At 46.4% G+C, this 23653-nt stretch overlaps 1 protein-coding gene and 1 non-coding gene across 4 annotated transcripts in view; both read left to right on the top strand.

Moving 5' to 3' along the window:
- The window catches only part of CBL (Cbl proto-oncogene), an 83254-nt gene extending 59777 nt beyond the window's left edge, over positions 1–23477 (top strand). For 2 of the 3 annotated variants that reach the window (XM_036090730.2, XM_036090731.2), the window contains 7 exons: positions 3937–4068; positions 4179–4556; positions 6284–6378; positions 12950–13090; positions 13451–13551; positions 14235–14417; positions 15375–23477. In XM_036090730.2, the coding sequence (XP_035946623.2) occupies positions 3937–4068; positions 4179–4556; positions 6284–6378; positions 12950–13090; positions 13451–13551; positions 14235–14417; positions 15375–15649 (1305 nt within the window). In that variant the 3' untranslated portion in view covers positions 15650–23477. The remainder of the gene's footprint in view (positions 1–3936; positions 4069–4178; positions 4557–6283; positions 6379–12949; positions 13091–13450; positions 13552–14234; positions 14418–15374) is intronic. The other variant, XR_013442586.1, reaches the window with a different exon arrangement.
- On the top strand, positions 5651–5780 carry LOC118534744 (small nucleolar RNA SNORA19). The gene has a single exon (XR_004916859.1). It is a non-coding gene; the product is annotated as a small nucleolar RNA SNORA19 (small nucleolar RNA).
- Positions 23478–23653: the final 176 nt, after the last annotated feature.

Genomic DNA, 23653 nt, shown 5'->3' with positions numbered 1-23653 from the left:
ATTATTTTAACATGCATGGGGGAAAAATTGACTATCCACTAAATTGATATAATTTCTGAGGGCACAAGTTTAGAGGACTTGAACTTTATGGGATATTTGAATGTTTTACAATAAACATAGTACTTTTGCAAGGTGTTCATTATGCTGGGTAAGAGGCTCTATATTGAGTGCTGTAAGTATTGAATGAAATAAGAAACCTGAGACAAAGGCCTGCAAGGAGCTAGTAGTTGTATTTGAGAAGAGAACATGCATGCAGGTGAAACTATTTAACACAGGCAGACAGCATACATTGTTTTAGATATTTGGGTACACACGCTAAGTGTTGTAGGTCTTAAAAGAAAAATATGAACCCTTTTTAACTGTAGCTCATCTCTATGAATGATTTTAAATTTACTCATTTAAATAAAAGTAATAAATGTACACTGTAAAAATTCAAATAGAGAAAAAACAGCTTCGTGCATTGCGCTCTCACTTGGCTATTCCATAATTTAGTTTCTTAATGGACGTTCATATTATTTCTAGACTTATACAGACTGATACTCTTTTCAGGTCTGTAGGGTAAATTCCTGGCAGTGGAATTGCTGGATAAAAGTGAATGTACATTTAAACTCTTTGATGGAAGAAAGGATGTAATTATAATTAGGGGAGGGGCACATGGGAATTGTGCAAAGACAGTGCTATTGCATTTCTTAGCTGCATGGTAGGTACTACGTGGGTGTTTATTATTCTTTGTGTGAATAAAATATTTTATAAAATATTTAACTTTTTTTGAGTAGATAACTAAAATTTATCCTCAAGTTTTTGTCCTAAAATCACTCCTGAAGGTATATGAGACTAGGGGGGTGCCTGATTTGTCACATCCTGGGTAGCTGTCGTTGGGGTTTTTTTTGTTGCTGTCTTATTTCAATTTGTTTTTAATGCGGTCAGTCTACTTATTACAAAATCCAAATGACAAACGCATATGGATTTTTTGGTAAGTTTAAAAGACTTGCTAGAAGGCTGGCAGAAACCTTGGCTCCCTGCCTCTGCCGCCTTCACCTCTTCCATGGGCCCCACTCAGATTTGTGGGTCCTTAACACCTTTCACACCATATACATAAACTGCTTTCTCAGTCATCTGTTCACTTCAGGTGTTATAGAAAAGGATTGATTATCTCCCTCCTTCCCACACTGTATCTCCCCACTATGGTTATTTGAGTGCTTTTTGGCCAAATCACTGTTCAGTGTGTAAATGATTTTGCTCCTTACTGTTCCAAGCAATACACTATGATGTAATTGCTGCTGTTTTCTCATACGACCTTCTGCTTTTCCTGGGATAACTGCTATATGTATATATAAAAATAAATAATATTTTAAGATTTTGCTTATTTGAGAGAGAGCGCGCACGAGCAGGAGGAGGAGCAGAGGGAGAGGGAGAGAATCTCCAGCAGACTCTCCACTAAGGGGGGAGCCAGACGCGGGGCTCGATCTCACGACCCTGTGAGATCATGACCTGAGCCAAAATCACAAATTGGACACTTAACCGACTGAACCTCCCAGGCGCCCCAAATTGCTTTATTTTTATTTCCTTAGTTTTCCGTTTGTACCTGTCACTACCGGGTCTTACCAAGCTGTCTGACATCCTCTCAGTATAATTTTCTATGAAGTAAATTCTCTAAATACAGTAGATACTATATAACGTATGATGGTGACGCAGGAAACATGGCTCCCACGTTTTCCTCTTTCTTGCTTCACTTCGTTGTTTGGGTGAAGTGTGTCTTCAAAAAGGTGAGGTAAAATTTTTGAGACGTTTGAGATCTTAAATGTCTTTGTTCGGCCTTCAAACTGACTAGTTACACGGTGCTAGGTTGAAAAAAACTCTCAATTGTTATGGCTTCACTTTGCTTCTAGGTTCTAGTGCATTTTTGCTATTTGGTGCCCCCTTTCCCTCTATCCCAAGAAGCTTTTAGGTTATTCTCCTTATCATTGATTCCTTGAAAGCATAAGGGCGGGGCGCCTGGGTAGCTCAGTTGGTTAAGCCACTGCCTTCAGCTCAGGTCGTGATCCTGGAGTCCCAGGATCGAGTCCCACATCGGGCTCCCCGCTCAGTGGGGAGTCTGCTTCTCCCTCTGACCCTCTCCCCTCTCATGCTCTCTCTCTCAAATAAATAAAATCTTAAAAAAAAAAAAAAAAAGAAAACATAAGGGCGTTTTTTGGTTTGTTTGCTTGTCATGGGTTTTTTTTTTTCCTTCATTGGGCTGCCTATGCAGTGAACCCTTTCTATATGGATATTTATGTCCCTTAGGTCATAGAACCATTCCTGTGTTATTTCTCTGATCATTTCCTCTCCACTTGTGTTTTTTCTCCTTTTCTGGAACTTTATTATATGTTGTAGTAAAAGAACAGTGCAAGGATCGGTTATGATGTTGAGCCACGAAGAGTGTGATTAGCTCAACCCTCTGCACTTCAGGAAGGGGAACGAGCAATGGATGGTGAGAGGGGTTGAAATAGGCAGAGAGGGGCACCTGGCTGGCTCAGTCAGTGGAACGTGCGACTCTTACCTCGGGGTTGTGAGTTTGAGCCCCACGTTGGGTTGGGTGTAGAGATCACTTAAAAATAAAATCTTAGAAAGAAAAGGCAGAGAGGGCTTTTCCAGTTGGGAAACAACCTAAACAAAGGCAAGGAGGTAGGAATTCTAGAGTCGAGACTGGTGGGAAAATGGGAGTTACTGGTGGATGGTTTTTGAGCTATTTTGTATTCTAAGGATGGCTAAGCTGGTAATGGTGAGCATACGGATTTGGCGAGATAAGAAACTGAGAATTGCAAGAAGGTGGTTTTAATAAATCAGATCTGAGATTGGTAAGCAGAATGGAAAGGCTTATAAAGATACGAGACCCTTTCATGAAAGAATCAACAGGATATAGTGACTGGCTAGAAATTGATGAAGGGACAACCTAATAACTTCTCACTGTCTTAACCCTTGAGGTGTCCTAGCTGTTCATGCTGCATCACTCACGCACCAAGGACATGGAGCCGTTTTTCTTAAGCATGAGTAAAAGCAGGTAGCTTTGATGAGGGCTTTCTTTGCCTTCATTTACCACCCAGCATTAATGATAGGACTGAGTATGTGAATGGTTATCTTTCTGTCATCTTACATAAGTGCTCATAATACATATTTGCCTATATTCCATCTGTATTGCTCCCTGGGAGAGAATGCAAATGCCAAGTAGCATTTTGTATGAATTATGCATATCTCTTGATCGCTTGCCTGGACAAGCTTATCAGCCATTCATCACCCTGCTACAGACTCGGAAATGGGAGAGGTTGTACATGTATTGCTTTGTCTAATTTGGCACCTCTTTTTAAGAACACAAATTGATAGGAAATATTAATCCCTTTAAATTACTGAATTGAAATAACATTTCTTCAGAAGGACTCGAGATGCTTTTTAGTGATACTGTTGATTCTTTTCCTCTTAACATCTTCATTTTTTTCTTTTTTCTGTCATGATAAGCCACGGAGGATTTCTCTTCTTTGATCTCTTTCATTGTTCTGTGCCTTAAATGTCATTTTCCCACATAATTTGTTGAGAGGTGAATGTCTGCTCCTTCCTTTTTATATGGGTTCCTATTTTTAATTTTGAAAAGATTTTTTTTCTTTCTCTGAAGATGAGGAGGTGGAAAAGTGTAATACTTGTTTTCAGTTGTAAGCTAGGAAGCTTTTTGTAGCACAGCCATTTCTAGATACTTGCCTGTAGCTTGCATCTGCTCGTAGTAGTAGTAGTTCTGTGATTGAGAGCGCCCTCTTATGGTGACACAGAAATAATTCAGGAAGCCTGACCCATTGGTAGTTACAGTTAGTGTTCATACAGTACTTGCTGTCTACAGCTTTAGGAGGAGTTGAAAGATGCCACTCCCTCATACAAGAATAATCTATTAGGAAATTTTATTTGTGTCAGGTGGAACGGCCTCCTTCTCCGTTTTCCATGGCCCCACAAGCTTCCCTTCCCCCGGTGCCACCACGACTTGACCTTCTGCAACAGCGGGTATCTCTTCCTTCAAGTGCTTCTGGTCTTGGAACTGCTTCTAAGGTAAGACGTTATCCATTTCTACAGTTTTCTGGTTCTTTGTTGTGGATTATAGTGGGTTTTTTTTTAAATTAATGAGTTTTGATTGATTTGCTTTCCTCGTGCTTCCACAGGTAGCTTCTGGCTCCCTTCATAAGGACAAACCATTACCAATACCTCCCACACTTCGAGATCTTCCACCACCACCCCCTCCAGACCGGCCATATTCTGTTGGAGCAGAAACCCGGCCACAGAGACGTCCCTTGCCTTGTACACCGGGCGACTGTCCATCCAGGGACAAACTGCCCCCTGTTCCCTCTAGCCGCCTTGGGGAATCATGGCTGCCTCGGCCAATCCCCAAAGTACCGGCGGTTGCCCCAAACTCTAGTGACCCCTGGACAGGTAGAGAATTAACCAACAGGCACTCACTTCCATTTTCATTGCCCTCACAAATGGAACCCAGAACAGATGTGTCCAGGCTTGGAAGCACATTCAGTGTGGATACCTCCATGGTGAGTCCTGTCTTTGACATTTTTTAGCCTATTAACAAATATTTTTGGATGACATTTAATGGGTCAGAGTTTTGTGATAGGTTTTGTGCAGGATTCGGAGACAATGAAACATCCCTACCCTCAGATGTGTATATACTCTCAAGAAGTATATTACCAGAGCAGATAAAGCATGTTTGTAAATACCCCAGTAGGTATGTGTGTGCACCTGTGTATATATGTATATATGGCTGGATTCATGTAGTATAAATGAGTATTATAAACAGAAAGTGTTTAAGTTGTAGAGAAAGGAGAGATTATTTCCAAGTGGAGCAGTCATGAGGGCTTTATGGAACAAATGGCATCTGCATTCGAAGTGTTCTTTCCAAAGTGAATAGTGTTAAGGTCAGAGGTACAATGACACAGATGCTTGAGGTACATTGTGGAACTAGAAGTAGTTTAATTTGAGTGGAGCAGAAGTTTTGTATGTCAGAGGAGAGAAAAGGTCTAGAAAGGGGCATTAATACTAGATTAGAGGATTTTGAAAATCCCATCAAGGCCAAAGGAATTTGAATTTATTAATGGTAGGAAGTGAGCATTTGAAGGTTTTAAATTAGTGGAGTGACATGAGCAAAATGACATGAGCAAAATGATTTACAGAGATAAATCTAATAGTAGATTATCTACTAATAAGTGGATTGAAGAGAATAGCTTGAAAAAAGGTTAGCGGTTCATTGTATAAGCATGAGATAAGGGGTCCAGACCTGGGGGTGGGGCGATTCATTTGTTCTTTTGTTGGTTCATTTGTGTATGTGCTCCACAAAATATCCTACCTTCACAGAGTTTACATTCTAGTGGAGTAAAGACAAACATGGTAAGTTAAAACAAAGGGCATTGGATGCTGATGAGAGCTATGGAGAAAAACAGTGGAAAAAAAGGGATATCGGGAAAGTTGGGGTGGGGGTACATGGAGGGATGGGGTACAATTCTGAGCAAAGATCTGGAGCGTTGGTGAGAGCGAGCCGTGCTGATGCTGAGGGAGACCCTTCTAGGATGAAGGGGAGGCAGGTGAGCTGGGGAGAGTATAGCGCTAAGTAAGCAAGAGGGAGAATGCTCTAGTGCACATTTCATTGACCTGCTTTCTCTTGTGTATGTGAGCAGTGTTCTTTCTTATGTGCTACACAAATAGTTGAAGGTTAATTAGCAGTGTAACTACATAGTAATGCTGCCAGTCCCCTTCAGACAAATAAAAAAAAAAGGCGGGGAGACTAACTTGTGAGCCATGAAGTTGAGGAATATGGTGGGGCCCTTACGTGAACTGGGTACTTCTTGGTGGCAAGAGAAGGGGGATGGTCACTTACAAGTGGCATCGAATGATAGGCCGTCTAATTCGTGGGAATGAATTAGGTCAGGCTTTCTGGTGACCTCACTGTAGAAAGGGGTATAGATTTTTAGAGCTAGAAAGGGTATTTGCATAGACAGCCAATTTCCTCAAATCTTCTAGAATCAAAACAAAAACCCCCATTTCCTTGGCTCTTTTTAGATCTCTGTCTTCCTCACCTGACATTTAAACTTTTTTCAGAGCCTGAAAGCAGCTCTGCTTTTGGTCAGACGTAATAACCCCTAAGCGCGGCATTGAGAGTGGGGTCGGGGTCTGTATTACTGTTCTTGTTATTTTGACTAGGTTGGAGAAGTAAGAGGAGTCACTGAGTTGTGTTAAGAAGGTTCTTTCTCACCAATTTTCTTTCCAGAATGTGAATAACAGCCCATTAGCAGGTTCAGAGTGTGAGCACCCCAAGATCAAACCTTCCGCATCTGCCAATGCCATTTATTCTCTGGCTGCCAGGTAAGTCCTAAGGCTGTGTCTTGTGGAGCGGATGTGCTCCTGCCAATTCAATTAGCAGCTTACTCACAGAACGTAGAAAACCCAGAGCAGTATGAAGAAGAAAGTAAAAACCGATCTGTGTTTGGATCAGTTCAAAATTAGAGTTTCTGTTTTGGTCTCATTCTTCTTATTTTCTCTGTGTGCATGTGCATAGATCAGCCTTACTGGGCTTCACAATTTTATTAATCTTCTCAAAGAAGCAGTTTTAGTTTTGTTGACTTTTGTAAAAAACAAAAAAAAATTCTTAATCATTCTTATAGGGGCGCCTGGATGGCTCAGTCGGTTGGGCGGCTGCCTTCAGCTCAGGTCATGATCCCAGGGTCCTGGGATCGAGCCCCACATCGGGCTCCCTACTCGGCGGAGAGCCTGCTTCTCCCTCTCCCTCTGCCGTTCTGCCTACTTGTGCTCTCTCTCTCTCTATCTCTGTTAAATAAATAAAAATCTTTAAAAAAAAAAAAATCATTCTTACAATTTTTAATTTTAATTCTTAATTCTTAGGTATCTGTGTATGTATGGTAAAATACACATCGAATATACCATCTCGGGGCGCCTGGGTGGCTCAGTTAGTTAAGCGTCTGACTCTTGATTTCAGCTCAGGTCATGATCTCGGGGTTGTGGGATTGAGCCCTGCATTGGGCTCCACGTTGGGCATCGAGCCTGCTTGGGATTCTCTCTCTCCCTCTGCTCCCACCCTCCTCCCTCTCCCTTTCTCCCTTTCTAAAAATATATACATATACCATCTTACTAATATTTATAAGTGTAAGGTTCAGTGATATTAAATACATTCACAATATCAACCATCACCACCATCCATGCTCATAACTCTTCATCTTGTAAAACTGAAACTCTGTACATACTAAACAGTAGCTCCATGTCCTTCCCTGGCCCAGCCCCTGGCAGCCGCCATACACTGTGTCTTCAGGATTTTGACTACTCTAAATACCGCCCATAAGTGAAACCATACAGTATTTGTCTTTTTGTGACTGGTTTAATTTACTTACCATAATGTTCTCACCAATGTTGTAGAATATTGCAGAATTTCCTTCCTCTTTAAGGCAGAATGATGTTCCAGTGTATGTGTATACCGTAGTACCCTCCCTTATCTGCATGGACTATCTTTCAAGACCTCCTGAGGGGCGCCTGGGTGGCTCAGTCGTTGGGCGTCTGCCTTCGGCTCAGGTCATGATCCCAGGGTGCTGGGATCGAGCCCTGCATCCGGCTCCCTGCTCCGCAGGAAGCCTGCTTCTCCCTTTCCCACTCCCCCTGCTTGTGTTCCCTCTCTTGCTGTGTCTCTCTCTGTCAAATAAATAAATAAAATCTTTTAAAATATATTAAAAAAAAAAAAAGACCCCCTGAATGCCTGAAACCCAAGGGTAGTACTGAACCCTTTATGTACACTATGTTTTTTTCTATACATACATACGTGGTAAAGTTTAATTTATAAATTAGGCATAGTAAGAAATTAACAATAACTAATAATAAAATAGAGCAGTTATAACAATTTACTATAATAAAAGTTGTGTGAATGTGGTCTTTCTCAGAATACTACCGTGTACTCACCCTTCTTGTGCTCATGTGAGATAGGCCTATGTGATAAGATGGAGTGAGCGGAGTGACGTAGGTATTGAGACATAGTGTTAGGCCACTGTTCACCTTCTGATAATACACAGAAGGAGAATCATCTGCTTCCAGACCGCAGTTGACTGTGGGTAAGTAAAACCACAGAAAATAAAATTACAGATAAAGGATGACTGCTGTACCACGTTTTGCTTATCCACTCATCAGTGGATGGACACTTGGATTGCTTCCACGTTTTAGCTATTGCAATGATGCTGCTGTGAACAGGGGTGAACAGATTGTCTTCGGGGCCCTACTTGCAATTCTTTTGAATATATATGCAGAAGTAGTATTCCTGGATCACAGGGTAATTCTATTTTTAATTTTTTGAGACACCATCATACTGTTTCCCATGCCCTTTTTGTGGCATCTTTAGGCTTTTTTACATTTGAGATCATACCATCTACAAACAGGGAGATAATTTTTCTTCTTTTCCAATATGGATGCCTTTTATTTCTTTTTCTTGCCTAATTGAGCTGGTTAGAAATTCCAGTACTGGGACACCTGGGTGGCTCAGTCGGTTAAGCATCTGCCTTCAGCTCAGGTCATGATCCCAGGGTCCTGGAATCTAGTCCTGTGTCAGGCTGCTTGCTGAACGGGGAGCCTGTTTCTCCCTCTGCCTGCTGCTCCCCCTGCTTGTGCTCTCTCTCTCTCTGACAAATAAATAAATAAAATCTTAAAAAAAAAAAAAAAAAAGAAATTCCAGTACTGTCTTGAGTAGGAATGGTGAAAGTGGACATCCTTGCCTTGTTCCTCATCCTTCAGGAAAAGCTTTCAGTCTTTCACCGTTGAGTGTGATGCTTGTTGTGGGCGTTTCATATGGCTTTTGTTATGTTTAGGTACTTTTATTCCTATTTTAGTTGAGTGTTTTTGTCATAAAAGGGTGTTAAATTTTGTCAAATGCTTGAGATGATTGTGTGGGTTTTTAAAACCTTTTGTTGATGTGGTTATATTTATATTAATCAATTGTCATATGTTGAGCCATCCTTGCGTTCCAGGTATAAATCCCACTGATATATAATGATGTATAATCCTTCTTAAATGCTGCTGAATTCTTTTTGCTGGGATTTTGTTGTGGACTTTTGTATCATATTCATAAGGGATATTGGTCTGTTGTTTCCTTGTAGTGTCCTTGTCTGGCTTTGTGTCATGATTGTGCCATCCTCAAAGAATGAGTTAGGAAGTGTTCCCTCTTCAGGTTTTTGGAGCAATTTGAAAAGAATTGGTATTCGCGGGGCGAATGGTGGTTTAGTGAGTTAAGCGTCTGCCTTCAGCTCACGTCGTGATCCCCCTCTTCAGGCGAGGAGCCTGCTTCTCCCTCTCCCTCCTCCCACCTCCCTCCACTCTTGTGTGCGCGCTTTCTCTCTCTCTCTCTCTCTCTCAAGTAAATAAAGTCTTTCCAAAAAAAGAGTTGGTATTCATTTTTTATTAAATGGTAGCATTCAGCAGTGAAGCTGTCAGGTACAGGGCTTTTCTTTGTTGGCAGATTTTTGATTACTGAATCCATCTCCTGTAAGTCTTTTAAGATTTTCAATTTTTTGGGCGCCTGGGTGGCTCAGTTGGTTAAGCGACTGCCTTCGGCTCAGGTCATGATCCTGGAGTCCCGGGATCGAGTCCCGCATCAGGCTCCCTGCTCAGCAGGGAGTCTGCTTCTCCCTCTGATCCTCCCCCATCTCATGCTCTCTCTCTCTGTCTCATTCTCTCTCTCAAATAAATAAATAAAATCTTAAAAAAAAAAGATTTTCAATTTTTTGTGATTTAGTCTTTTTTTTTTTTTTTTTTTGATGAGTATTAAAGAGGGTACGTTCTGCAGTGATTTAGTCTTGGTAAGTATTGTGTTTCTAGGAATTTGTCCATTTATATAACGCAGTGTTTTGACATGTAACTGTTCATAATACTCTCTTAAAAGCCTTTTTATTTCCGTAGAATTGGTAGTAATGTCTCCACTTTAATTTCTGAGTTTTAGTAATTGGAGTCTTCTCTCTTTTTTCTTAGTCCATCTAGATAAAGTTTGTCAGTTTTGTTGATCTTTCTGAAGAACTAACTTTTGGTTTCATTGATTTTCTCTGTTGCCATTGTGGGGTTTTTTTCTCTCTATTCTATTTACTTCTGCCCTAGTCTTCATTGCTTCCATCCTTCCACTAGCCTTGGGTTTAGTTGGTTCTTTTTCTAGTTCCTTAAGTTGTAAAGTTAGCAGATCTTTTTTGATTTTTAATGTAACCATTTGGTACGTCATGTTTTTTGTTTCATTCACCTCTAAGTGTTTTCTAATTTCTTTTGTAGTTTCTACTTTGATCCATTGACTGTTTAAAAGTGTATTTGATTTTCACAATTTTGTGGAATTTTCAGTTTTACTTTTGTTACTGATTTCTAATTTCATGCCATTGTGGTCAGAGAAGATACCTTGTATATCTTTTAAAATCTATTAAGACGTAATTTGTGGCCTCATGTATTGTCTATCTAGAAAATGTCCTTGTGCACTTGAGAAGAATGTGTATGTATGCTGTTGAGTAGAGTGTTCTGTTTATGTTTATTAGGTCTAATTGGTTTATTATGTTAAGTACTGTTTCCTTACTTCTGTCTGATTCTGTCCATTATTGTGGGTGAGATACTGAAATTTCCAACTAATGGGGCGCCTGGGTGGTGCACTTGGTCAGGCGTCCGACTCTTGGTTTCGGCTCAGGTCATGAGATCAAACCCCACATCAGGCTCCAAGCTCAGCACAGAGTCTGCTTGAGGATTCTTCTCATTCTCCCTCTGTCCCGCAACTCTGTCTCCCCCGCCCCCATGTGCACATGTTCACTCTCTCTCTCTCCTTCTCTTTCTCTCAAATAAATAAATCTTTTTTTTTTTAAGTTCCTTTATTCAGTACATTATTATTTGACAGGTTGTGACCTATTTTTTCAGTATCATAAATAATACTATAGTGAATATTCTTGATTATTTCCTTAGGGAAAATTCTTAGAAATGGAATTTCTGAGTCCAAGGGTATGCATGTTTGGTTAAATATTTTTGGTGAATTAGGGGCGCCTGGGTGGCTCAGTCGTTAAGCGTCTGCCTTTGGTTCAGGTCATGATCTCAGTGTCCTGGGATCAAGCCCCGCATCGGGCTCCCTGCTCGGCAGGAAGCCTGCTTCTCCCTCTCCCACCACCCCTGCTTGTGTTCTCTCTCTCCCTGCTTGTGTTCTGTCTCTCGCTGTGTCTCTCTCTGTCAAATAAATAAATAAAATCTTTAAAAAAAAAATTTTTTTTTTTGGTGAATTACACTCCGGAAAAGTTGTACTTATTTCTTATTTCTAAAACTATATAAGAAAATACCCATTTCCCTATGTTTTTGCCAATACTTGGTATTTTTTCTTAATCTTTATAGGTATTTCCCACGAATAATTTATTATGAGAAGTTTCAAGCATAGTGTCAGCGTGACAGATTTTTACAGTGAACATCCATATACTCCCCACCTGGCTTCTACTATTAGCATTTTCTTATCCTTGTTTTATCACACATTTCTAGCTATACTATTTTTTTTTTTTTTAATCTCTACCCCGGGGTCGCCTGGGTGGCTCAGTCATTAGGTGTCTGCCTTCGGCTCAGGTCATGATCCCAGTGTCCTGGGATCAAGCCCTGCAGTTGGGCTCCCTGCTCTGTGGGAAGCCTGCTTCTCCCTCTCCCACTCCCCCTGCTTGTGTTCCTTCTCTCACTGTGTCTGTCAAATAAATAAACAAAATCTTAAAAAAAAAAACAAAAAACTCTACACCCAATGTGGGGCTTGAACCTACAACCCTGAGATCAAGAGTTGCATGCTCCATGACTGAGCAAGCCAGGTGCCCCTCTATCTGTACTTCTATCCATCCATCAGTCTATCTTTTTGGACACATTTCAGAGCAAATTGTAGGTACTAATACATTTCCACCTCAAAACTATAGCATGCAGTGCACAAATTAACATGTAGACATGAAAAAAAAAAATCTCAAGTTAGATTATAGGGACTGTCTGTGTTAGGTTTCTGTAGCATTTAAGGGTCTTACAATCAGCTGTTGCTTTTGTAACTGGGAAAAATAAACATTGAGTAAACACAGGCGAATCCAGTAGGTGCTCCTTCTAGTTACAGAGTGTTTAGGATGTACAGAAATAGTACAAAGAGGGAGGGAGGACATACTGGCTTCAGCTCACGTTCCCAGAGCAGTTGGGTGAATGTGTGTGTGCTTGTGCACATGTGTGTGTTTCTTAATTTGTGCATTTGTTTTGTTTTCTTGTTATTTTTCTCTTTGGTTTCAGGGAGTGGGTAGCAGGAGAGGTTTTGGTTCCACAGTTTCTGGGTGAGAGCTTTGGGTGTAACTGCAAGATCCCTGACACAGGAGTCAAGATGGGAGGCCTGGTCTCAGATTTGGTGCTAAGCTACCAAGGACCTGATCTCTTTATTTCAGATGTTTCTTATATCAAACGAGGAGAAAAGGTGTTTATACTATGAGATAACATATGAGAAAGCTTTTGACAAGCTGTCTACTCTTTGAAACTGTAGGTAGATTCTAGAACAGGGATTTGGCAGCATACTGTCCGAGAGCCACCGCTGCTCCTTTAGGCCAGCGAGAGAGAACCTGGTGCTCCAGCCCTGGGACGGGGACTCCCGACTTCTTTGGGGACTGAGACTAACGAGTATCAAGTACTGCGCCTGTGTAACCCATCTCAGACGATGTAGCCACATCTGTGGTCAGCTGAGAGCAGAACTCTATCAGTGCCTTTTGTAATAATGCCCTTTCTTGGCCGGGAGAAGTAACAGTTCCCTAGGTGGCATCCGTTCTGCTCTGTCAGATTTGAGTCGTGCCCTGGTTGAAGGCACTCATTTCATACTTGCAAGTTTTGCAGCTTGTTAGTTGTTTTCATTTTCTTTCTCTGTCTTTTATTCTTCCTCTTCCAGGCCTCTTCCTGTGCCAAAGCTGCCCCCTGGGGAGCAGTGTGAAAGTGAGGAGGACACAGAGTATATGACCCCCTCCTCCAGACCTCTGGGGCTGCCGAAGCCAGATGGGAAACGGCCTTTGGAGACAACCCAGAGTTCACGGTAGGCTCAGGACAGTCCCATCTGGGAATTGGGGTGACACCACGCACCTGCGTGGCTGCTGCGTGTGCAGTGTCATCCACCCAGAATTAAAGCAGAAAGATGTATGTAGCCCCTGATGTTTGGCCTCTTGCAGCTATAAGCAATTCCACTTACGCTTCCTCACTGTGACCGTCATTTCGAAAACACGCATCTATTAGAAGAGTCAGTCTTGGGACATTTGTTAGTGATCCTGGCAAAGGAGCATTGTGTCCTCTTGATAGACTCTGGGTCTGGATTAGTGAAGAATAGATGAGTCTTAATCAGTTTGCAGGTAACAGAGTTCTGTTTCTGAAGATCCTCTGCCCCTTCCTTCTGGTTCAGAGTGTGTGATTGTGACCAGCCGATCGATAGCTGTACATACGAAGCGATGTATAATATTCAGTCCCAGGCAACGCCATCTGCCACGGAGAGCAGCCCCTTCGGTGAGTAGCCGTTCTGCCACTTGGAAAACCATTGCTGTGTCATAGGAATGAGACAGCTTGATCTTAGCAGAAACTCTTTTCAATAATTTCCTTTGCAAAATATCTTTGATCCATGGGCAGCAAAACCCTCTCCTCTCTCTTATTTCCTGTTCCCACAGCAAGTTCCCTTTGTGCCTTTTCACCCTTCCAGGGCCTAGAGACACTTGGGTTATAGGGCCTGGGCCTGCAGTGCTGGCAGCTCCCTTTTATTTCCTTGGCTTTTTAGCATTGATGAAATTCTTTTGTGTGTGGGTGGTGAATACTCCATTCCCATATCAGCTAGCTTCCCAAGGGGAAAGTTCAAGAAGGCAGCACACACAGGCCCTTTGGCTGCTCCCCCAAAGCGAAATGCCGATAGAGCTGTTGAATGGATGCTGTAAGACGGCGCTGAGCCTTTGCGTCGGCGGCTGTCACCGTTGGTGGGGGTAGCTCTCGCCCCGTTCGGGAAAGCAGAGCTGCGGGACTGGCACAGACTGCGTTTTCTCTGTTCTTCTCTGTCCACCCACAGGGCCTCACCTGGTGGTTGGCCCGGGCTAGACGGTAACTTTGGGGCTGTACGTGCGGGAATGAATGGGTTTCCCTCGAGCTGCGTTAGCGGACGCGGTGTGTAAGGAGATGGTAACAGCACCCACTTCCTTCCATAGGTGAAGGGAATCTGGCCCCAGGCCACGCGGGCGCCGGCCCCGAGGGATCAGAAAATGAGGAAGACGGCTACGACGTCCCTAAGCCGCCGGTGCCGGCCGTGCTGGCCCGCCGGACCCTCTCCGACATCTCTAACGCCAGCTCCTCGTTCGGCTGGTTGTCTCTGGAAGGCGATCCCACCACACGTGAGTCTCCAGGCCGCCTTGCGTTTGTGCCGAGTTGCTGCATGGCTCTTGGTTTCCGCTGCAGCAGAGGTGACGGCCTGGCGACAGCGCCTTTGTCACCAGATGGTAGTCTCTTTCTACATGGGAGGAAAAGCTGGCCCTAGGTCCCAGTTAGGAAGTTAACCCGGAGTCTGATCCTTTGGGGTTCTGCCAGACTTAGGAAAGAGGTTGTTACTTAAACCCTGGCTCCTCCTGGCTGGTGGTAGGTGGGACTTCTGGTGCTTCTGAGTATGTGGTAGGACGCTGGTAACGACGCCTGGTGGTCCAGAGCACGCATTCCTGACTTCCGGGCCCTGTCGCATTGCCAGGCCGGCGTGCTGGCTCTGGAAGGCATACCAAGTGGCCTTGACCGTCCGGGGCTGCCCTCGCACCTGTGGCTGCCTGGGAGTGCGGCAGCCGGGGTGGCCGTCCCTTTGGAAACTGAGGCCCGCGCCCAGGACGGCTGGTGAAAGCTGGACAGCATCCAGTTGCCCAAACAGGCGGTGGCCCCACCCCCCAGCCTCGCTTCGTGCGGCTCCACGGCCACTCAGGCTTGCTTCTGTTTTCCTCCTTTGTCAAAGGAGAAGTTTAGTGTCTTCTCTGGCCCCATCTGAAACGTTTTAAATCACCCAGGCACTGCTGTGCGTGGACACTTGTTGCCAAGTGCGTAAAGCAGGACGCGGACGCAGGTGTCTGTGCAGGGGACAGCAGTGTTCCTGTCCGTGCAGCAGGTGCATGGTATATTTAGAAGGCTGCTCCTGCCAGGAGGAGGAGGAGGAGGAGGAGGAGGAGGAGGCTAGCTGCTGAAACCCTGGCCCTTTGAGAGCCCAGGGGCCCCGTTACAGTAGGTCAGCCTGATCCTGGCACACTGTGTTCTTGCTGCCGTTGAAGGAGGGTTGCCCCCAGATCTGCAACTCTTTTCTGTTTGATTTCTTCTAGACTTCACTGAGGGTTCCCAAGTTCCTGAAAGGCCCCCCAAACCTTTCCCTCGGCGAATCAACTCGGAACGGAAAGCAGGTGGCTGTCAGCAGGGTGGCGCTGCCGCGGCCGCCTCGCCACAGCTCTCCAGTGAGATCGAGAGCCTCCTGAGCCAGGGGTACTCCTACCAGGACATCCAGAAAGCCCTGGTCATTGCCCACAACAACGTCGAAATGGCCAAGAACATCCTCCGGGAGTTTGTCTCTATCTCGTCTCCTGCCCACCTCGCCACCTAGCCCAGGCCGCTTCGCTGCCGTGTCAGAGGACCAGTGAGCCGGCGCTCTCCCCGGGGGCCCTCGGAGGGCAGAGGCTCCTTTGGAGACTTCACAGTGAGGTCTTGCCCTCTCTGTGGGATTCCACGTCTGTGGTTCCAGGATTTCAAGGCAGTGGAATGAACGTGGAGCAGCTAGTGTGTTTTATTATCTTATCTTTTTGAGAGTGGATTTGAAGGTGTCCTTCAGTCCCCACTGCGAGTGTGGATTTTTATTAAACGGTTAGCCTACCGGGGGAACAGTCCAGAAAGCGGTGGGAGAAGTACTGTGCTGTAAATCCTCCTGGGGGACTTCGGACTTCCCTGGGTTAAGGATGTGGTTGTGTGTCTGTCTGTCTGTCTGTGGTGGCGTGTGCCCTGTGATTATAAGATGAACCTGCTATGTGTGTTAATCCCGGGTGGGGACTTAGCACAAGAGGTGTAGGAAGGAATGGTCTAAAGACTTCCATCTGCTGTGCTGCGAGACCCAGCCCCGGCGTGTGGTAGAGCTCTAGCATCCCCTGCGGCCTGGGTGACCATCCCATGGCTCGAGTCTTGTATTTTTAGAACACCCTCCCTCTGTCCTTGCCCTGCCTCCTGCCTCCTCCTCGGTGTCTGTCATTGGCACTGGGCTTGCTCTGACCAGCCTCACTGAAGCCAAGTGGCTTAGAGGATGTTCTTGATTACGTGTGGTGCTGTTGGTTGGTTTGGTAGATCGGTGGGGCACAGACCAGGACTGTCGCTGTATCGTTATAGTCCTGTTCGATCCTCGCGGCTGACGCTGGTCCCTCGGAAGCACTGTTTCTACAGGAACGTTGCATCTGTTACAGTAGGATGTTTTCATTACCCTAATTACACAATGATTGGAGCTAGAGGCCTTCAGGTACATTCCATGCCCTCCCCAGAAGACCATCTGTGGGAGTCCGTTGCCTTCCTGCCAGGTTGTGTGTTCTCATGTAGGTCATGGGTGTTTCTCCTTACTGGGAAGGGAAGAACACTTGTTTCCAGCCTGGCTTTCTGGCCTGAATACCACAGAACTTTGAGGAAGCTTCATTCACATGCTGTTTACCTTGTTAGGCAGAAGATGCACAAAATAGGATTAATCTGTTTGGTTTTTCTTCCCAGGGAATTAATTCCAGCTTGTGTGGGCGTCTCCCTCGGAACACGAGCCAGGTTATACTTTCAGAAGAGATTTTAGTCCTTGGCCTTGAAGGGGAGGGGCTAGCACCCGTGGTAGCGAGCACCAGACCTCCACTGGGTGCCACCGACGACGTGGTTTTCTCTTGTGCCCGCGGCTCTGTGAATGGAGTGTCTCCTCCCCTCCCCTCTTCACGCTAGTCCTCTCTGCTCTGCCCGGACCGTGTTCTCCGCGGTAGTCCCACACCCTGTAGTGTGATACACAACTTTGCGGGGGTCAGAGACAGGAGGTGAAAAGCCCAGCAGCTGCTGTGGGTGCAGGTTTGTGCGGAAAATTTGGAGTCCAGCGTGGGGCAGCCGTGAGTCGGTTCCCGTAGGTGCTGCGGAATGAGCCCCGGTCAGCGCAGTGCTGACTTCCCTAGCAGGCCGTACCCCCCGCGGTGTGTCAGAAGCAAGCCACTCTGACACCATCTACCCTCCTCAAAATCCAGATCATGCTTTTGGCTTTAGATCCAGACAGAAATGAATCTCTTGATGTATGGTTTCTTTCCCACATTTTTGTCTGTGGAACTAAAACCTTTTCTGACTCTTCTCTTGGCTTTCAGCTGTTCCTAGACCTTTTGGCTTTAAGCTCCTGCCTCAGAGCCATTTACATTCCCAGGGTAGACGGTACAATCAACTCTCGTTGATTGGCCATGGCTCCCCAGTGTCTGCTCAACATGGTGGAGAGCAGCACGGCCGCCGTCAGGTCCGGGCGCTGCTGGGAGCCGGGATAGTGGCGGCGATTGGGAAGCCGTGACCCAGCGTCTCCTTCTGCGAGCCGGTAAGGAGAGTGTTTCACCTGTGGTTCACAGTTTGCATTTTGTTTAGATGCTGAAGAGCCAGACAGAGAACTAGGAAAACTGGCAGCATTTTCCGTGCCTGTCCACACTGGAAGCTTCCTTGTCTGCAGACATGGTCCATAGTCTGAAGATGGGTCAAGAGAACAGAGCCCTGGTTCTGCATATCTCTTGCTTGTTCGGTGTATCCCAGATCTTCTTTGGAGACTCTTTCCTTACTCATAAGAGGCCAAAGGCAGGTTCATCCCTTTTTTCCCAGTCGAGTGCCCCCGTGGCTCCTGGGGTCAGCCCTGAGACCGGGCTGTGTCAGATCCCAGGGTCGGACGTGCGCGTCGGTGACCGGCTTGCTGGTTGGCCTGTCTGCTGTGGGTGTGCGGGCTTCCCAGGCGTTAGACCGTTCTGGGAGGTTTGCTCCCCGTGGGTGCTCTGAGGACAAACCTCGGCCACGCCTGAGGCCGCCAGCCTTGCCTCAGGACAGTTTCCACGTGGGCATTTGTCTTGAGGGGACTTCCAGAACTTTAATTTCTTAGCTTTTCCTTGGACTGAGGCACAAATAACCCTTCTTCATCTTCCAGTTGTATGGCAGTTTCTAATTCCTGGGCTCTGCTCAGAATTTAAAATTTCCCTTTCAGAAGTGGGCTCTGAGTTTTGTCAGTTTGGGCAGATCCCTCTCCTTTCTCCCTTCAAATTACAAGTGGTTTCTTCTCTGGTCCCTTCCCAGGTGGATAAGGTCAAAAAGCCACTTTGAGGTTTTGTCAGATGCATCAGGCTCTTCTCTTCAGTGCGGTCTCCTGCTTTCCCTCTGTCTTTCCGGCGTGTTCCGCACAGCCTGCCTCGTCGTTCGCTGCCCCTGCCAGCCTCCTTCCGCTCAAGTACAGGGTTCTCGAGTGGAAACACCTGTGGGCTCTATGATATACCTCCCTGGAAGAAATGAAGAGATTGGGCAGTTTCTCGTCTCAGCGTTTACCTGTTAATGTTGATGTAAATAGTGATCTGTACCTGTGGATGGCCATTCTCCTCCCCTGGCCCTCTGTCCCCCCACAGCCCCCCTCTGTACACTCTGCCCTTCTGTTCTCTTACCCACAGCGCCCGAGGGCCCAGCATCAGTTAGATGTTCTGTGGATTAAAATTTGTGGTGGGGAGTCGCTATTCTTCCTGCTTAAAGTATTTATTTCCTCTGTAGAAAAGTAAAATATAACCCATGGTCCACACAGCCAACGTACAAATGAGTTTTTGTAAATTTGCTAGCAGAGTAGGGACCAAGCTCTATATTCCCTTTAAGGCACCATTAATAAGATCGACACCTGTTTTGGGTGGTCAGCGCAGGTGTTGATGCAGAATATTCTCCTACCTCATGTCACGACAGTCAGGATTATAGACCTTCTTCCTAAACTGTACCTTCCCCTTCCTGCCATTGGCCTTTCTGACTCCGGTGGCCACTGCCCAGGGAGGAGCGGCGTTCGGACCACCGGCCTGGCTGCGTTCCGGTTAGCCTGTCGTTCAGCACAGGTCTGTGGGTGATTCCCGTGTGCCGGAAGTGCCAGTGCCGAGCCCTTCGCTGCCACCACGTGCGGATTTCCCGATGCCGGCGGATTGTACTTGGGCCATCTTGCCCTTGCATCTGGCCCTGAAATAGCCCTTCCCAAGGAGACTGTGCAGTGTGTATTCACAGCTCTTTCATGTAGACATGTATTTCCTTGTAGAGCTGTCCTGGGTAGGAGCGATTCAAGGCTCTTCATGAACCCCTATTGTCTTCCTAGAGCCCTGATAATGTCTGGGAGATTCCGCGGTGTCGGCCTCATGGGGACCCGCCGTCTTGGATGCCTTGCAATGGAATCTGTGTGGTGGGTTGAGGCGCATATTGGCTCAGAGTCGCACAGTAGGGCAGTTAAATGTTTAAGCAAAGCATCTGCCCACAGTCCCCTCTCCAGTCTAGTGCCTTCCTTGATCTTTTTACTGAACTGCTTTGAGTCCCTAGTCCCCCATTGTTGTGAAGTTTCCTTGTCACCCTCCTGGGACCTGTCACCATCTCCCATTCTCCTTGAGACTTGTTTCCCAGCCCTTCAGCGACCTTTGCAGCTCATCCCGTGTCCTAGAAGGGCTGAAGGTGTGGGAGACGGGTGGATACCTAATGTTGGGTCCTGGTCTTGAGCAGATGTATGTACTCTCCCAAGAGCCAGGCAGTAAAATAGATGGAACTCAGTCACTTCTCAGAAATGCCAGCCTTTCTGTCCCAGGGTAGGGAGCCCAGGACCCTAGAACTTAGCATCAGGATGCACACATCACCGTTCTTCTGCTAACTGTGCAGGCTTTAGAAATTCAAGCTGAAGTAATCTACGTCAGCATAAAGTGGTCCTGGCACCACTTTGACCCCAGCCTGTGTCGCAGTCTTTCTTTAGAAACGCATCAAGCCATTTGTGCACAGAGGAGGGTGCATGCTGAAAGGAGGTCACGGTTTTATTTTGTTGACTGTCCTGTTTAGGAATCCTTCAGATGCAAGAAACAGGTATCCAGGCTAAAGAAAGGAGGGAGTCCTAAGGATGCAGGGTATTTTATAGGCCCCAGTATAGGAAGTACAGTGGGTTCTTACATGGAGCTGGGGCTGTCAAAATTTGCACCTAGTCCTTTCTCCTTGTCATGCACCGCCCCAGATTAGACAGCCCCGTCCGCAGGTGCACACGACCTCCCGGCTCTCGGGATCACCATGCACAGATTCCCAGGGCCTCTTACTCCTCTTCTCAAGAAAAAACACGATCAGCCCAGCACGTTGCTCGGGCCTCTACCCCTGACTGGTCAGCCTGGGCGCAGGGGTGACACTGGCCCCCTCGGGTGGGAGTCGGGGGAGGGCTCTCAGAGAAGAGGCTTCAGACGGGATAGATACCCTAGAAGTATTTTAGTAGCAAAACTGCTGTCGTGTACTGCCTTTTTTTTTTTTTTTTTTCCCAGAGAGTGGAAAGGCAGGGCACGGGACTGTATCTGGGACATTGAAGAAATTCTTAGGTTTCGCTTAATTCGGGTTTCCGTCATCTTTGTTGCTTTATTTCGTGTTTTAATTCCCTTTACCGGTCTTGGCATCCAAGATTTCTTACCTCCCTCTTCAGGACCAGTTTCTCCTGTTCCGGAGCCAGTCTGTTCTTAGGTGACATTTCTTTGCCTTCATTCAATCTCAGGTTTTTAGCCTTCTTTCGTATTATTTGGAGAGCAGATGACAGATCCCACTGTAGCCACCCATGGACCTCTGGCTCTCTTCAGGTTTTCTCGCTGAACATACATTCATTCTGTGGGCCCGTGGCCCTCCCTGCCCTCCTCCTTCACCCCTGCATTTGGTGTTTGCTGCGTGCGGAGAGCTCTGTGGTAATGTTCTTAGGCAGGCCTTCTGAGGTGCCTCAGAAACTACTTCCCTGTAGCCAGCAAGACTATCTAATAGTTGGGACAGTTGCCAGGATATAAATCCGATGTAGATTCCAGTTTAGAGGAGAGTTTTGACTGCGAGCTCTTTAGACCGGAAACCCTTGTCTTCCCCGTCCACTTGCTTTCTTTGTAGTGCCATATCAAAGCCTTTATTTTTTGGATTTTTACAGAACTGCTTCTGCTTGCCTAAGTGTTTTGATCTTACTTACCTCATGCAAGGGCCTGTCCCGTGTTAGTAAGGCATTTCATAATTACTTGTAACTTTTTTAAGCTATTGGAGTCGTTTGGAATACATAGAAGTAACCTAGTAATCCAAAGATACACATTGATGAAGGGGGGTCGTTAGCCTTTGCATTTGGTATATCCTGGACTCGGTCCAGAATCAAGGAGCAGAGGGACGGCAACGCCATGCGCCCCTGTGTCCTCGGAAATCTGGGTTGGTTTCAGAGGGGAGTACCGGTGTGTTCTGGTTCTGCTAAGTAGCACCAGAGGAAGAGGTGGGGAGATAGGGGCGGGTGGAGGCACATCCACGTTCAGATGGGAACGTCAGCCCTTCGGAAGCGCGCCTGCCGATGCTCCCGATTGCTCGGAGTAACAGCTGTCTGGCCATCTCCCTGCCCCTTCCCTTCCCTGGGGTAGTGCTTGAGAAAAATGTGGCGGACCACTCCCTCTTGTACAGAGCAAAGGCTGAAAGCCAACCTCCGCGCTCCTACTGATGAGGCAGCCAAACAGATCAGCAGAGTTGTGATCACCGGCTCCGGATTCTTGACTGCTTCCTACAGTGAACTCGCAAATTCTCCTCCCAGACGGGGGTGGGGGGTGCAGGCCAGACTGCTTGCCCACGCTTCGCACCCTTACGTCCGTGTGTGTCTGCTCCCTCCTCCCTACCTACCTCTGACCCTGTTATGGGTGAGGGTGGCCGTGCTCACGGCTGTCTTGAAACTGAGGAGGCAGAGAACTACTTAGGAGTCTGGAGACCCCGTGTTTTCTCTTCCTTGGCTTCCTTCTGCTGTCTGGGTAAGCCCGTAGGCGCAGCGCCCGCGAGAGTGGGTGCCTCCTGACCTGCCCGTCTCAGTGTCTTGGCCTTGACCTCCTGCTGAAACACGCGGTAGAGGCGGGGCAGCTGGGAGGTGCCTCCTACATTTGCTTTCTGGCTGCAGTCACTTGGAATTTTTAACCTTATATATCTTTTTCCTTTATTCAAAACAGAACAATTTTTAGCACACCGAAAAAAAAAAAAAGCCAAACATTTTGTGCCTTTCTAAGGCAGCACTGTGTCCCAGGCTGCATTTTAGGACTTAATATGGAAATATCAGAGTCTTAGCTCCTCTACCTTGAGCGTCAGTCCTCACAGTGTAGGGGGAGGAGGAGACGCTGTGTGGGGCTGGGGAGAGGGCGCATAGGTGCGGCGGGGCAGCAGTCCCTTCCCCCTGCCCTGATGCCGTGTCGGGAGAAGCCAGCGTTACCCTGGGAGCATCTGGTTGGTTCCATTCAGAGTCGTAGTTACAGGTTGAATGATCTGTCTCCAGCCAGAGGAGAGAGACTGTTCTGGGATTCCCAGGAGTGCCCTGGACCACTTGGCGCGTGCCAGCCTCCTGGTCCTGCCTGGTAAGGCCCCAGCTGCATGCGAGAGTGGAGGATGGGCTCTGCTGACAAGGGGGGGTTGTTTCTTTGTGCTGGATCCCGAACTGGCCTAGACCTCCTGCCTCTCCCTTCAGACTCGGCTTTCCTCTTACTTGAAGACTTGAGTCTTAGAGCATTAGGCAGCCGGTGCCCTCGGCGGGGTCGCTCTCCCCTGGGAGAGGCAGCAAGGCCCGCGCCCGAGCCCGGCCTCAGGCTTGTGTGGCCGCTGTAGGTCTGGGCAAAGAAAAAAGACAACATGCTTTCTACGCGGTATTTTACTTCTCCCTTTCCGACCTTTTCAGTTCCTCCCTGCCTTTAACTAATAAGGAATTGGGAGAGAAACCCTTCTTTTTCAAGTCCTCCCTCTTTAGGATTTTGACATTCTTGACCTGGGTGGGGCTGAGGAGAACTGGATGCTTTCTCCAAAATAGAGAGTCCCAATTTGTGTATCAGTGTTAAAAATAAAACAAAACGAAAACTTAGATGAGATTTTTGTGGACTATTTTAAAAATGTGTCATTAATATAAAAAAAAATTTATATTAGCAGTATTTAATCATTCTCACCTGTAAAGAATAAAAACAGAAGGTAAATATTCTTACAGAGAAGAGCAGAGCTTTAAGATTCATTTTCAAGTCCCTTTTGTTTTGCCAGTGTATTAATGTTTAGAGGTCTGTTATACTAATGTTATTTATTAATTTTTTTTCATTTCCATACACAGTTAACTAAAGAGCTTTTTCAAGCACCCATGTCTGTAAAAAAAAAAAAAAAAAATATTTTTAAATAAAGTTTCTTTTGTTGTAGCAGACTGGAGTTCTTGCTCTTCCGTGGGGGTGGGAGAGCGACAGACAGACTCGGCCCGCCCAGTCATCACGGTGAGTCTACTGCTGCCCCAGGGCAGGTCTGCGCAGCAGGAACGCCGGCAGAAGGGCCCCCTAGCTCCTTGCCCGCAGCCCGGCAGGCCCTGCAGGCGGCCTCGGGC

The sequence above is a fragment of the Halichoerus grypus genome, chromosome 11, assembly GCF_964656455.1.
Source record: "Halichoerus grypus chromosome 11, mHalGry1.hap1.1, whole genome shotgun sequence".
Classification (NCBI taxonomy): domain Eukaryota; kingdom Metazoa; phylum Chordata; class Mammalia; order Carnivora; family Phocidae; genus Halichoerus; species Halichoerus grypus.
This window is presented reverse-complemented; position numbering and strand designations above follow the sequence as displayed.